Here is a 14,530-nt window from a genome sequence, read left to right as displayed (position 1 = left end):
CTCCTGAGTAGTCCAGCCTGTGGAGAGAAGTCACTTGAATGGCTCCTTGTAGTTACATTAAGGCAATGTGAGTGCGCAGATCATTGGTGAGTCACCTGGCCCAGTATTCTTGGTGATAGAAATGTAGATTGGTTTTCGTAAGAGAAGTAAGTTTTGTTGTAATTGTTGCTGTTGTTTTGTGCCCTCAAGTGGATTCTGACTCACCTGACTTTACTTGACAGCACTATCAGGAGATCCTAGGCTGTAATCGATTTGGAAACAACCCCATCTCTCACCCACACAGTAACTGGTCAGTTGCAGATGGCCAGCTCTTTCCTCATGTGGAGCGGAGAATGTTATAATAACTATGTTATAGCTGCTTCATGCTATATACCTATAAGAATGGTTCATGTTGAACAAAACCTGGCAATACCAAAGGTTAGTGAACCGCTCATTGACATTGCTGGTGAGAACAGCTACTCAAAACAAGAAACTACATATGACCCAGTAATTGCACTTCTGACCATTAAATTTATGCTCACAGAAAACTTGTAGACAGATATTTATTACAATTTTAGTTGTAAGAGCTAAAATTTGGAATCAACCTAGAGATCTTTAACAGTTGCATGATTAATCAAACCAAGAATATACATACCTTAAAATACTAAACCCAAAACCCGATGGCCTTCCACTCCTAGGCACCCACGCTAAGAGAGTAGAACTGCCCACATGATTTCCTGGTCATATCGTGATTATGCATTGGACTGCTAACTGCAAGGTCAGCGGTTTGAAACCACCTACCACTCTCTGGGCAAAAGAAGGGACAACCAGTTGGCTGAATTATGCTGTTCAAACGAAGCTAGTCCTCAAAGCTTATATACTGCATCATTTCATTTATGTAACATTTCTGAAAGAACATTTTGAAATGGAGGACAGATTTCGGGTTGCCAGAAATTGAATGTGGTCACCGTGGGTTGAAATAGACAAGAGGGACATAACAACCAGGGCACGGGGTGTGGAGAGGGGGAGAGTGGCTTTAAAAAGGCATCAGGAAGGGTTTTGGTGGTGTTGGAAGTGTTAAATATCTTGACTGTGGTGGTAAATACAAGTGATAACTGTGTATGGAACTTAATGCATACATTCTCACCCACAAATGAATGCATTAAAACTTGTATCAATGTAAATATCCTGGTTGTGACATTGTACTATAATTTTACAAAATGTGACCAGTGAGAGAGCTGGTCCCAATGGCTGTCTGCATCATTTCTAAAAGTTGCTGCTTCAGAAGTTCAGAGCTGTACGCTTGGGAGAAAAGGTTAAACTGGTGTCTCTGGGGGTGGACACTGGATGTAGTCCTGGTCCTGTACTTCAAGGGCGTCACAGGTACTTACTGGACTGGTGTGGAGACAGACCTAGATGCAGAGTAGAAAAGCAGCTGAGAAATGTGCAATATTCTATTTCGTAACGACAGCTTGTTGGTTTTTTAAACAGCATAAAACCACAATGGTAGACTGACTGGACTATCCCATGCCAGCTGGTACTAGAAGATAACTGACCTCTCTTCTTAATATAAAATAAGCCTTAAAAACTAAACCTCTTAGGATGTAAACAAATCAACTAATAAGTCAAGCTTCTAAAATATCCAGCACTCTGCCAAGCAATTTTGCATAGTTGATCCTCCTTTCAATTCATGTATTCAACCTTTCTTTCAACAAAATTGATGGAAACCCTATCAATGACATAGAGGCCCTGGGCATATAGCAGTGAAGAAAGCTGATATTCCTTTGGAGATCTAGTTGAGCAGAGGAATGATGAGAAATAAACCACTACATGTCAGGTGTTGTTACTATTAGGTATCAAGTTGATTTCAGTGATATGCAAAACAAAACAAAACAAAACGCTGCCCGCGCCTGCACATTGTCCCAATCTGTGTCATGATTGCGCCCCCTTGCAGCCATGCTTCCAGTCCATCTCAGTGAAGGTTTTCCTCTTTTCCAATGGCCCTCTGCTTTATGAAGCATGATGTCGTTTCCAGGGACCAGTCTCTCCTGATAGCATCTCCAGATACATGAGACCAAGTCTTGCCATCCCTGCTTCTAAGGAAGATACCTGGTGACACTTTCCAGACAGGTGTGTTTGTTCTGTTGGCAGCCCATTGTGCTTCCCATATTTTTCACCAGCACCATAATTCAAATACCTCATGACTCAAGTGCTATCTTACTGGTCCAGTAGTGAGGATTTGGGATTTCTTCGTGTGGAGTTGCAACCCATACTGATGGCTGCAGTTTGATCTTCAATCTGTAAGTACTTCGAGTCCTCCTTGCTTTCAGTAAGTAAGGTTGTCCCATCTGTCTATCAAAGACTATTGATAAGCCTTCCTTCAATTATGATAAATGATGAAGCCTTCATATAGTCCAGCTTTTCAGATCATTTCCTCATAAAACAGATGAAAGAATTATGGTGAAAGATATAACCCTGATGTCACTATTAACCTCATTTTAAAGCATTCTGGGTTTCCTTGTTCTGTTCAAATGACTGCCTCTGGGTCCTTGTACAGATTCTACAGGAACACAATGAAATGTTCTGAAATTCCTTTTTCACATTATTCACAGTTTATGATCTACACAGTTGAATGCCTGCATAGTCAATAAGTAAACCTCTTCCTGGTGTGCCCCTCTTTCAGCCAAGATCTATCTGAAGTCAGTAATAATATACCTTATGTTAAGTCCTCTTTTGAATCGAGCTTGAATTTCTGGCAGCTTCCTGTTGAGTAACTGACAACTGTTTTGTAATTATCCTCAGCAAGATTTTCCTCACATGAGATAGGAATGATATTGTTAGGTCATTTCTGCATTCTGTTGGGTCACCTTTCCTTGGAACTAGCATGGATCTGTATCTCTTCCAGTTGGTTTGCCAGGTACAGGAGCTTCCAGATTCCTTGGCCCCGACAAGTAAGTGCTTCCAATACTTCACCAGCTTGTTGAAACATTTCAATTGGTGTTCCATCAATTACTGGGCCTTGTTTTTCACTAATGCCTCAGTGCAGCTTGAATTTCTTCTTTCAATACCAATGGTTCTTGACTATATACCACTTCTTGAAATGGTTGAAAATTAACCAATTTTAAAAAAATAATGATTCTTTTAATGCTTCCTGCATTACTCAATATTTTTCCCATAGAATTATTCAAAATTGCAACTTAAGGCTTGACTTTTTGTTTTCTTTAGTTGTTTCATCTTGTGGTATGCTAAGCATGTTTTTCCTTTCTGACATATTAACTCCAGATCATTGCATATTTCAATCTGAAACTTTACTTTGTCTTCTCCAGCTACCCGTTGAAATTTTCTGTTCAGCTCTTTGATTTCATGATTTCTTCCAATCGTGTTAGCTACTCTATGCTTAAGAACAAATTGCAGTCTCTTCGGACATCTCTTTTCATCTGTTCTTTCTCTCTTGTCTTTTAGATGACCTTTGGCTTTCTTCAGGTATGATATGCTTCATGTCATCCCCACAATGCTTGAAGTCTTCTGTCAGTAGTGTTCAATGCTTTAAATCTATTCACCATTCTCTAAATCCAGGTGGGATAGACTGAATATTGATTTTTGGCTCTTGTGGACCTGTTTAATTTTCCTCAGCTTTAATCTGAATTTACATATGAAAAATAGATGGTCAGTTCTGCAGTTGCCCCCAGCCTTGTTTTGTCTGATTATACTGAGTGCCCCCATCATTTCTTTGCAGAGATGCAGCCAGTTTGACTCTTGTCTGGTAAGGTCAACATATATAGTTGCTGTTTATATTGTGGACAAAATGTATTTCCAATGAAGTCATCATTGGTCTGGCAAAATTCTATCTTGTGATCAATCTCCAGTTTCATTTCTATCACCAAGGTCATATTTTCCAACTACGGATCCTCTTGTTTTGCATTTCAAATAAAAACATGTCTTGATTGCATGTTTGGGCAACTTCAGACTGAAGAAATGGGTAGAATTTCTCCACTTCTTCCTCAGTATCTTTAGTAGTTGGTTTGTAAATTTGAATAATAGTTGTATTAACTGGGTGTCCTTGTAGATGTATACATATTGTCCAATTGTAGACAGCATTATACTTACTGATTGGCCTTGAACTATTCTTCTGGTGATGAGTGTGATGCCATTCCTACTGAATTTGTCATTCCTGATTTAGTAAACCATGTGATTGTCAGATTCAAAATTGCCCATGCCAGTCCATTTCAGCCTAGGACATCCATAGTTATGTGTTCCTTTTTTAGTTTGACAATGTCCAGTTTCCTTGGACTCATTCATCATCCATTCCACAGTCCAGTTATTAGTGGATGTTTGCAGCTGTTTCTTTTCATTGTAAGTCGTGCCCCATCAGCAGATGAACATCTTGAAAGCTTTACTCAATCCATACCATTAAGGTTGATTCTATTTTTATTTTATTTTTAACTCTATTTTTAGAAGGCTTGTCTTTCCTAATCATATTTTTTATATAAATCACTTTATTGGGGGCTCTTACAGCTCTTATAAACAATCTATACATCAAATGCACCAACATAGGATGGTACATATGCTGCCACCATCATTTTCAAAAAATTATTATTAAAAATTATTATTATCTTCATATCTTATACCCTTCACTGTCTCCCTTCACCCATGTTTCTGTTATTCATTACCCTGGGGAAGAGGGTGTTATACATTGATCATTGCGATCAGTTCTCCCTTACTCCCCTAAACTTTCCTCTACCCTCATCTTATCACTATTCCCATCATTGTTTCTAAGGGGCATATGTGTGAGAGCTCTTACCTGTAGCAGTGTACATGCTCCGGTCTAGCCAGATTTGTAAGATAGAACTGGGGTCATGATAGTGGGGGGGCGGGGGCGGAAGCATTAAAGAGCTAGAGGAATGTTGTATGTTTGTGTGTGCTGGCCCGTCCCTTCCTTGTGATCCTTCTGTGAGGGGATGTCCAATTGTCTACAGTTGAGCTTTGAGTCTCCATTCCCGCCCCCTCGTTCACATCACCTACTCATATTTCGAGTGCCTTTCTTTGGGCAGCATATCTGACAATGTTCCACTGCTATTCATAAAGTTCATCCTTTGGAAATGGCCAGCCTAGTCCTTCTTCCTAGTCTGCTCTTCGTCTGGAAGCATGCCTGAACTGTGTTCTCCACGAGTGGCCCTGCTAGGATATGAAATATCGGTGGCAGAGCTCCTGGCACCCTGGCAACACACAAGGTGATCAAAAGATGACACACTCCCAGATGAGTGGTGGTATGCCAGGTTAAGATAGCAAAATCAAACCAATGCCCCTGAGTTGATTCTAACTCATAGGGACCTTGTAGAATGTCACAGAAATGCCCCAGAGGGTTCCCAATCCTGTAAACCTTTGTGCAAGCAGACTCCCACGCCTTCTCCCCCAGGAGCATAACCAACGACTGCAACTGCCGCACTAGCAGAGTTACTTTGACACGCAACCCTTATGCTCAACTCAGCAGTGCAGTAGGACATAGTAGAATAGTCCTTTGGGTTTACGAGACTTTAAATTTTAACAGGAGCAGACAACCTCAGCTTTATCCCATGGAGCAGCTGGTGGGTTTAAACCATTGACCATGTGGTTAACAGCTCAATGCATTGCCCACTTTGCAACCAGGGCATCTTTAGATCAATCTAGATTCATTGATGAAGAAATCTTGATGGCTAACCCAAAGGTCAGTGGTTGAAACTCACCAGCTGGGCTGGAGGAGCAAGATGCACGAGTCTTCTGCCATAAAAAAATTACAGTTTGGGGGACTCTATTGGGACCATTCTATTCTTATGGGGTCACTATGTGTCAAAATCAGCTTGACAGCAATGGGTTTAGCTTTGGGTTTAACTTGGTTTAATGGTAGAGAGAGGAATCTTAGATATTATACATGTCTAAATAAATACATGTCATAAAATAAAATGTAAAACCATTGTCACTGAGCTATGATTGTAATCTCAAGTATGTATGCTGACTGTCTTCTTGTTTTCTCCTTTTTTGCTTGCCTTTTCCCCTTCCTCTTTTCCTCGCTCCTTCTTTCTCTGATCCACTCCCGCCTTCCCTAACTCCTTCCTTCCTTATTTCCCATGCAGCCATTGGACAGCTCCACACTTGTGATGGTAATGGTAGTAGCTATTTGGATGCCATATTTAGGAACCACAGCTGTGTTTTGATGACTCAATATGTCATATTTCCCACATGAGCCCACATGACAGGGCAGTTGAAGCCGTACAGAATATTGACAAGATGGCAGACTGAAATCTGTGGATCCTGAGTTTGGCATGGTGTAGTAGAAGTGTGTGATTTTTCATTCCTGAGAAATGCAAATATCACCATTTTGGAGCGATCTTGAGAAGTGCAACTCCTCTAATTTGCTTACATATTTACACTATAAAAGGCAGTCTGCTAATAACAGTGGGTACTTGTACTACCTCATGTCAGTCAGATTTAGAATTTCCATTTATTAAGTGACCAAGCTGGCTTCCAGGATTACCAAATTTAACTTTTCAATTTTCAGTTTAATGTTTCTTGAGCATTTATCATGTTCCAGGCATGGAGATAATCACCTCATGTGGCGTGTCCCATGTTGCCCTCACAGCAAGCCTACGAGGTAAGTATTTTCATTATCCACATTTTACACAGGAGAATCCAGAGCCTCTGAAGGTGGAAGGCGCTCGCCTGAAGTCCCAGGGCCAGCCTGAGACAGAGCCTCAGTTCAGGCCAGCACGTGGCTGCGGGGAGGTAAACAACCACAACATACTCTGCCTTCCTGGGCTGTGGGCTAGAGGTTTCACACAGAGCAACCTCAGCAGAAGCTAAACTCCCGCACCCCAGAATTCATCCTTCTTCTCTTGGAACTCTTCGTTTTATCATTCATAAAAAACATCTGGTCACTACTTTAGGATGTATAGTGTAGCACACTAATGCAAAACAAACACCAATCATTTAAGAGGTGGGAAAAAAGCCCATTTAGAAACAAAGATTTCTAATACCTTACAAAACTAACAACCATATAATTAAATGTTACATGCCTGAAGGGTAGAAGTATCAAAAGAAATACCAACAATTCCTTCTATTTAAAGGTAAGGAATTTAGGTAAATAGAGATAAAAACAAATATAAGGTGAATTGGAGACAAGCCAATTATAGCTTTATGGGAACAAATTTAGAAATGCTGATAAATTACTGACTGAAGCAGTGTGACTGGTAGGGTGAGTCTGGAAACAAAACAGGGAAGTAAGCTTTGTTGCAGACTTTGAAAAAAAATGAGTATGATATGGTTTGGCAGCTGGAGAAAACATGCCACACCATTACAAGGTAGGAACTAGGTTACCTAGACCAGGGAAGAGATTATTATGAGGAAATAGGTAAGCTTTTTCCATTTTAATTTTTCTAATGTTTATAATGCAATTTTCCTAAAATAATAATAATATAGCTGACATTTTAAAGTTCTTACTATATGCCAGATACATGCACCCACAGCCTGTGCACACATGCGCATGCGCGCGCACACACACACACACACACACACACACACACAGGTTTTACATACATTGTTTCTTTAATCCTTACAATAATCCTATGAGGTAATTAAAACTTTGTGTGTGTGTGTGTGTGTGTGTGTGTAACCTAGTTGCTAATTGAATTGCTCGAGGTCATGGAGCTACTAGATGATGAACTTGATCTACCTGATTCAGGAATTTAACACATCCACTATATTATTTCTCCAATTTCCTGTACCTGGAGAAGATATAAAGAGCACTGGTGGCTTTCTTCGGCTGCTAAGCACAAAGTCAGAGGTTCAAATCCACCAATTGCTCCCAGAGAGAAAGTTGAGGCTCTCTCCTCCCATAAAGATTTAGGTCAGGCACTTCTACTCTACCCGACAGGGGCCCCACAAGGCGGAGACAATTTGATGGCAGTGGGTTGAGAAGAAGATATAGGGCCTTGGTGGTACAGTGGTTAAAGGCGTAACTACTTCTGCTATACAGTTATGCTTGAACTACTGGAATTATGGAACGTTCTCATATCTGTAAGAGCTTCCAACAAATGATGAATTAATTAAAAAAAAAAAGGCATAACTACTTACTGTGAGGTTGGTGTTTGGAACCTACCCATCACTGCAAAGGAGGAAGATGTGGCAGTCCGTGTTGGTAAAGAATCCAGAACTGTAACTGCTAGTTTCACGCACTTGAACTGTGGCGCTGACAGAATATTGAAGGGACCATGGACTGGAAAAGAAAGAACAGATCTGTCTTGGAAGAAGTACAGCTAGAAAGTTCCTTGGGAGCAAGGATGGTGAGACTTCTCACTTACTTTGGACACGTTAAAAGAAGAGACCGATCCCTAGAGAAGGCTATCATGCTTGGTAAAGTGGATGGGCAGCGGAAAAGAGGAAGGCCCTTGGCAAGCTGGATTGACACTGGCTGTACCAACGGGCTTAAATATAGGAATAATTATTACAGTAATAATTTTTTTCAATAAAGAATAAATGAAAACATAGGAGGATGGTATGGGGTTGATATGAGTTGGAACTGATTCTATGGCACCAAACAACAACAACCTAAATGAAATCAATTCCACCACGATGGGTAGAGAAGATATTCCACATGACCTAATAAAGAGCAACAATTCTCTAATAAAAAGCCATATTACTAAACTATAACAAATTATATTATCGAAATGTCCTTTGAATCTCTTTACCTTTCTCTGGTTTGGCTACCCCATCGGTAGTGCAAGCCACCATTTTCTCACTCCTGGACAATCGCTATAGCCTCTGCGTCTACTTTACCTCCCTGCCGATCTCTCTCCAGAATGAACTTTATAAAGCCTAAGTCGGATTGCGTTACTTCCTTGCTTGAAACTCTCTGAAGTATTCCCATTGCTCCTATAGCTTTAAATGTCTGCTTCTTGCACTAGGCTGTAAGCTCAACACTTAACCAAGTATTCTCTCTCCAGCATCTAAGACAGTGTATGTATGGTCAAAAACTCACTGCCATCAAACCCGCCCATTCAGACTCATAGTGACTCTGTAGAAAAGAGTACAATTGGCCCTGTTGGTTCTTGAGGCTATAAATCCTTATGGGAGCAGAAACCCTCGTCTTTTTCTTGCAGAGCAGCTGGTGGGTTCAAACTGATGACCTTGTAGTTAGCAGCCCAATCTGTAACCCACTACAATCACCCAGGTTCCGTGACTTATACACAGTAGAGCCTACATCAATATTTGTTTCAAACAACTCTTTAGAAGAAAGAATTTTAGTTATATAAGTGGGAGAGTTTAAAAGGCAGGGAGGTAGATTTTTCATATTTACTAATCATATAATTACTTGCTTATTTTCTTTTGGAATATCTCATTCTTCAGACTCCAAGCTCCACAAGGGCAGGGCCACATGTGTCTTGTTCCTTACTATGCTATCTCTATGTAAGATTCATCTAACCACTGCTGTCAAGTTGATTCCAACTCATAGAGACTCGATAGAGTTTCTGAAGCTGTAAATCGGTACTGGAGCTGATACCCTCATCTTCCTGCTGCAGAATGCTGGTGAGTTTCAACAGCTGACCTGTGTTTAGCGGTAGCGTTTGCCAGAGAGTGCCAGTAGGCCTCCTTTGTAAGGTTCATAGGCGATAATAAACATTATTTGCTGTATGAACAATCTTGATTTCTTGCGTGAACTATGTCCATTGGAAGCTGATGGATCAAAGATGACAGCAGTGCTTAGAGCTAAAAGAGAATAGCGTACTGTTTAAAAACACCCCGTATGTGATATTTTGCTACTGCGACCCTAGGAAGTGAATGTACTATAGTTATTATATTTATGAAAGATAAAGATTCTTTCATCCATTCAATAGATATAAGGTACCTACTATGTGTCAGGTGGAGTCCCTATGGCACGATGGGTAATTGCTCAGCTGCTAAGTGCAAGGTCAGTGGTTGGAACCCACCAATAGCTCCCCAGGACATAAGACCTGTATATTTGTTCTATAAAGGTTACAGTGTAGGGAGTCCTATTAGGAAATTCATCCATGTATATGGATGAATCCTTTATTCTCTGGCAGGTTGGGTTTTGGGGGTGGAGGGAAGCCTTCACTCTTGTGAGATGGAGGTGAGTCCCAATCACACTTTTTTTTCGTGCTCCAGGTGAGGCTCGAAATAATCAAATTTTTATAACTAATGTTGCTCCCCTCTATATCCTCCCATAATAGTCCTTGCTTTGAAGTTACATGGCCAATTGCTATGTAATCAGCAGCTTTAACTGTAGGAGCAGACATGTGCAATTGCTCTCTGGCTCAGAAGACAGTTACTCCCCCTTACCTGCCCTGTCCCTGGTGTTAGGTTACTCCTTCAATGTACTCAGGAACCTTTGTGGTTACAGTACAGCCCACTTTCTTACCTATGTGGTTAACTGTAATTAGGGGGGCCTGCACGTCTCTAGAGTGTATATAAGCCTTGATTGGAAATACATTCGCTCTCTCTGCGCGGACCTGGTTCCTGAAGTCATGACTGCCTGCGAAGGTAACCACTTGCATGTTTATCTTGTCTGACGTCTCTTTAATTTTACCCCTCAATTACGCAACGGCCCCGTGGATCCATTCAATTGTGGGGTCTGGTACCCCAAAATTCTACTTTGTCCTATGGGGTCATTATGAGTCAATATCCACTCAAAGGCACACGACAACAACATGAATCAGAAAGCTAATTCCTGTCACATCATAGGTGCCTTATAGATACAAAGGGCTTCAGAAAGTTCTTCGACAAATGCAACTTTTTTTTAAATTTAAGTTTTATTAACACTGCATACACCTGTCACATAATTCAATCATATCAAGAAGAGTTGCACAATTATCACCACATTCAATTCTAGAGCATTTCCTTCTTCCTGATGCTCATTGTTATTCATGTAATTATTTTCTTATTGTGGCAAAAATATACACAACAAAACATTCTCCAATTCCACAACTTCTACATGTATAATTCAGTGCCATTGATTATACGCTTCCTGTTGTACACCATTATTAATATATTTTCCCAAATGATTCCACCACCATTAATATAAACTCCATACCTCCTAAGCCACAGCTCTTTTCCTTTCACCTGTGGTAACCATTGGTCAAGTTTGGTTTCTTTTTCTTTATAGTTTTCTTGATATAGTATTCACACATCATACACTTTCATGGTTAAATTGCTTTTAAAAAGAATTCGTATATACATTATCACAATCAGTTCTATAGCTCCCTCCCTCCCTCCCTCTTTCCAAATTCATTGTTTGCTTCCCAAATCCCCTCACCACCACCACTAAACTATGACATCAGCTTTTGTCTCTGTGCCAAATGCACCATTTCTATGAACCTTTGGAAGCTCCTTCCAATTTATTGTTTAGATACTGAGTGTAATTGCAAATCCAGACCATATCTGTGGTCAAGAAGCTCACAGTTCAGTGATAAACAGGCAATCTATCATTTCAGGAGATAATTCCTCCAAGGGAGGATAGGAAGGGGGCTATTTTGGAAACAGGAGGGATATTTAACTCAGACTTGGGCAGTCAGGAAGTGATGTCGAAAAAGGGTTAGCCAAAAGAACCTGTGGAAGGTGATGAATGTTTGCATGTTTAAAAGCCCAGAAATTCCTTTCCAATCTCCTTCTTCTCATCCAACAAATATTTATTGAACCCATACCATGTTCCAGGCACTTGTTACACCGTTATTAAACTTGTATTTCAAAGTCAATTGTTACAAATTTTTTTTTTTTTTTTACTTAGCTCATCCTGTAGGAAGACACATTGTGGTGCTTCCCCTCCCCCACCCTCTCTTAAGTGCATTGTAGATGTTTCATCAAAAGTTTACAGAATTAGTAAATGAATGCCGGCTTGAGTTACAAATCTGACCACAAGAAAGCAAGAACATTTGAGATGATAGAAACCTTTAATATTTGCCCTATGCTAAGTGACAGTACTGGAAACTCATTAGAAGCAGTTCTACCCTGTCCTATGATTTCGAATCTATTTGATGGCAGTGAGTTAGTTTGGTTTTATACGATAGCCACTCGCCGACCACAGTGGACTGACTGGTCGACACTTGATATGTTGTTGCTAATGTCAGTGACGTACTGAATTTAGAAATGTATTTAATTTAAATTGCCACCGTGGCTAGTATTTACCGCATCAGGTAGTGCAGCCTTAAGAAACTACACTGGTCTGAGTCTGGCACTGCGACCTGGTGGAAGGTTTTAAGTACGTCGTTTAATAATGGAAATTGTTAAGTGGTTATAAAATGCCTACATGCTGACTTGTTGGAAGCCACCGGCAGCAATAAATATGTGTGTGCAGTGGCAAGCCATAATTGGCACCTCAGTCACTGCAGAGCAATCAGCTCTACGCACCCTAACCTGGGGAAAAGGTTGTAGCCGGTTCCGGACTCCACCTTCAGCTCGCAGCTCTCGGGGCCCCCGAACAGCATCATGGGCTTTGTAGTTCTATAAGCCCGTGGTGTCGGTGCCATTGGGCTGTTGAGTTCACTTCCGGTGTCCCGCTGCCTTTGGGAATTGTAGTCAATAGGTGCCTCCCTAGACGAGGACTCTCGTAGTCCGAGAACTACAATTCCCGGCGGGCGGTGACATGCATCCGGTTGTCGTTAGGAGCCAGGCGATTGCCTCAGCTGCTGACGGTGTGCGCTTTCGGGTCGGTTCGTGGGAGGCCTGTCTGCACCGAGGGGAGGGGGAAAGGTTGTAATCTGCCCTTTGACGGGATCTCCAGGGTCACTGTCGTGGGTTTGCAGTTTGCCGGCGTCATGGCGGTGAGTTTGTGCGGGAAGAGTCGGCTGGGCTGGGTCTTGGATTCGGGCTGGGCTGTCTCTACCTTTGTCGGAATGTGGGGACTCCCCACGTGGTAATTTCTGTCGTGATGGGGGAAAAACGTGTTCCTAAGGCGTGGCTTTCTCGGAGGAGTGTGCCTTTTCAACTGGCTGGCGTCCGAGAAGGGATATATTCAACTGTGCACACTACTTGCGGTGTAATGTAATTTCACTGCAGTTTTTAAAGCCGAGGTGGGAAGGAGGATGTAACTTTGATTCCTTCTAACAACAAAAATTACTGAACGCCTCCCACTCACTAAAGCAGACAAAAACCTAGTGACATGGGATTTACACGTTTTGTGTGTGTGTATGTGTGTGTGTGTGTGTGTATGGGAGGGGGGCGTGGGGGATACTATACCCAAATATGATAAAATACTGTGTCAGGTGCTGGTAAGTGCTACGAGGGGAAAAAACAAACAAACCACCAAACCAAAGCCGAAGAGAAGACTAGGAGTGCGGTGAGGGTAGGCGCACGGTTTTAACAGCAGTGGCCAAGAAAGGCTTTCTTGAGAAAGTAACAGGGAAGCAGAGAACAGATATTTAGACCTACGAATGGAAAGACAGACGAGGTTGCAAGCTCAGGAATGGCAGCACTGGCTGAGGTCCCTAAAGTGAGCGTGTAGTGCACATAGTTTGCCAGGAGATGCAAGGACTGGGATGAAGACTACCTAACAGATGCAACTGCGGAGGAACGCCTGGTATGCAGGACAATGCTGTGTCAGGAACTTCCCGTGGTGAAGGAAGTGCACTGTATCTTTTTTGTCTATATAGGTATTGAACACTTGAAATGTATTTGGGTAAGGGACTGAATTTAAAATTTTTATGTAGTTTAAAAGTAAATAGCCCCGTATGGCTTAGTCGCTGCTCTCTTATAGAGGATGCACAGTACAGTTAGAGAAGCACTGGTTGAGGAGGAGTAGTATTTGGATTTTGGAAATTACCAACATTCCTGGGGATCACTTGAGGTTCATGAACATAAATCTAAAATTGTGGCCAGTCATGGTTGAGTGTTTTTTTTCTCCTGCCACTTCCAGTTGCCTGCATGTAGGAGTGGATTCGATAGATACGGTAAGAGAATTGGAGTATTAGTCACGCAAGGAAGAGTGCAGCATATAATGATTATCCAGCAGGACCATGGAATTTAAGGGAGAAGAATGATGGATACGTTGAGGAGCCCTGGTGGTGTAGTGGTTACAGGTTGCGCTGTTAACCTCAAGGCCAGCAATTCAAAACCACCAGCCTATTTGCAAGAGAAAGACAGGTTTTCTACTCCTTCTGGTAAAGAGTCATAACCTTGGAAATCCACAGGTACAGTTCTACCCTGCCTTCTAGGGTGACTATAAGTTGCAATATGGAATCTTGGTGGTATAAGTGTTTACTCATTGGGCTGCGATCCTCATGGTCCCTAGTTTGAAACCACAAGTAGCAACTTCGGAAAAAGACTGGGCTTTCTACTCCCCTAAACAGTTACAGGCTCAGAAACCCACAGGGGGTCTCTTTGAGTCATCTTTGACACAATGGCAATGATGAGTTGGAATTGACACCATGGTATTGGGTTCGATCCAGTTTGAGCTTTGAGTGAAGGAAGACTTGAGGAACTCTGCTGTTGTAGTGGTTCAGTTAGCTGCCAAGTGGAAGATTAGTGGTTTGAACCCACCAGATACTGAACAGGAGAAAGATACGGCAGT

The 14,530-nt window shown here is 41.6% G+C and overlaps 1 protein-coding gene across 2 annotated transcripts in view; it reads left to right on the top strand.

Annotated features, from left to right (window-relative positions):
• The first annotated feature begins 12,627 nt into the window (after positions 1-12,627).
• LARS1 (leucyl-tRNA synthetase 1) overlaps positions 12,628-14,530 on the top strand; it is an 81,542-nt gene continuing 79,639 nt past the window's right edge. For both annotated transcript variants that reach the window (XM_075541767.1, XM_075541766.1), the window contains exon 1: positions 12,628-12,785. In XM_075541767.1, coding sequence (XP_075397882.1) covers positions 12,780-12,785 — 6 coding nt within the window. In that variant the 5' untranslated portion in view covers positions 12,628-12,779. The remainder of the gene's footprint in view (positions 12,786-14,530) is intronic.

The sequence above is a fragment of the Tenrec ecaudatus genome, chromosome 2, assembly GCF_050624435.1.
Source record: "Tenrec ecaudatus isolate mTenEca1 chromosome 2, mTenEca1.hap1, whole genome shotgun sequence".
NCBI lineage: Eukaryota > Metazoa > Chordata > Mammalia > Afrosoricida > Tenrecidae > Tenrec > Tenrec ecaudatus.
This window is presented reverse-complemented; position numbering and strand designations above follow the sequence as displayed.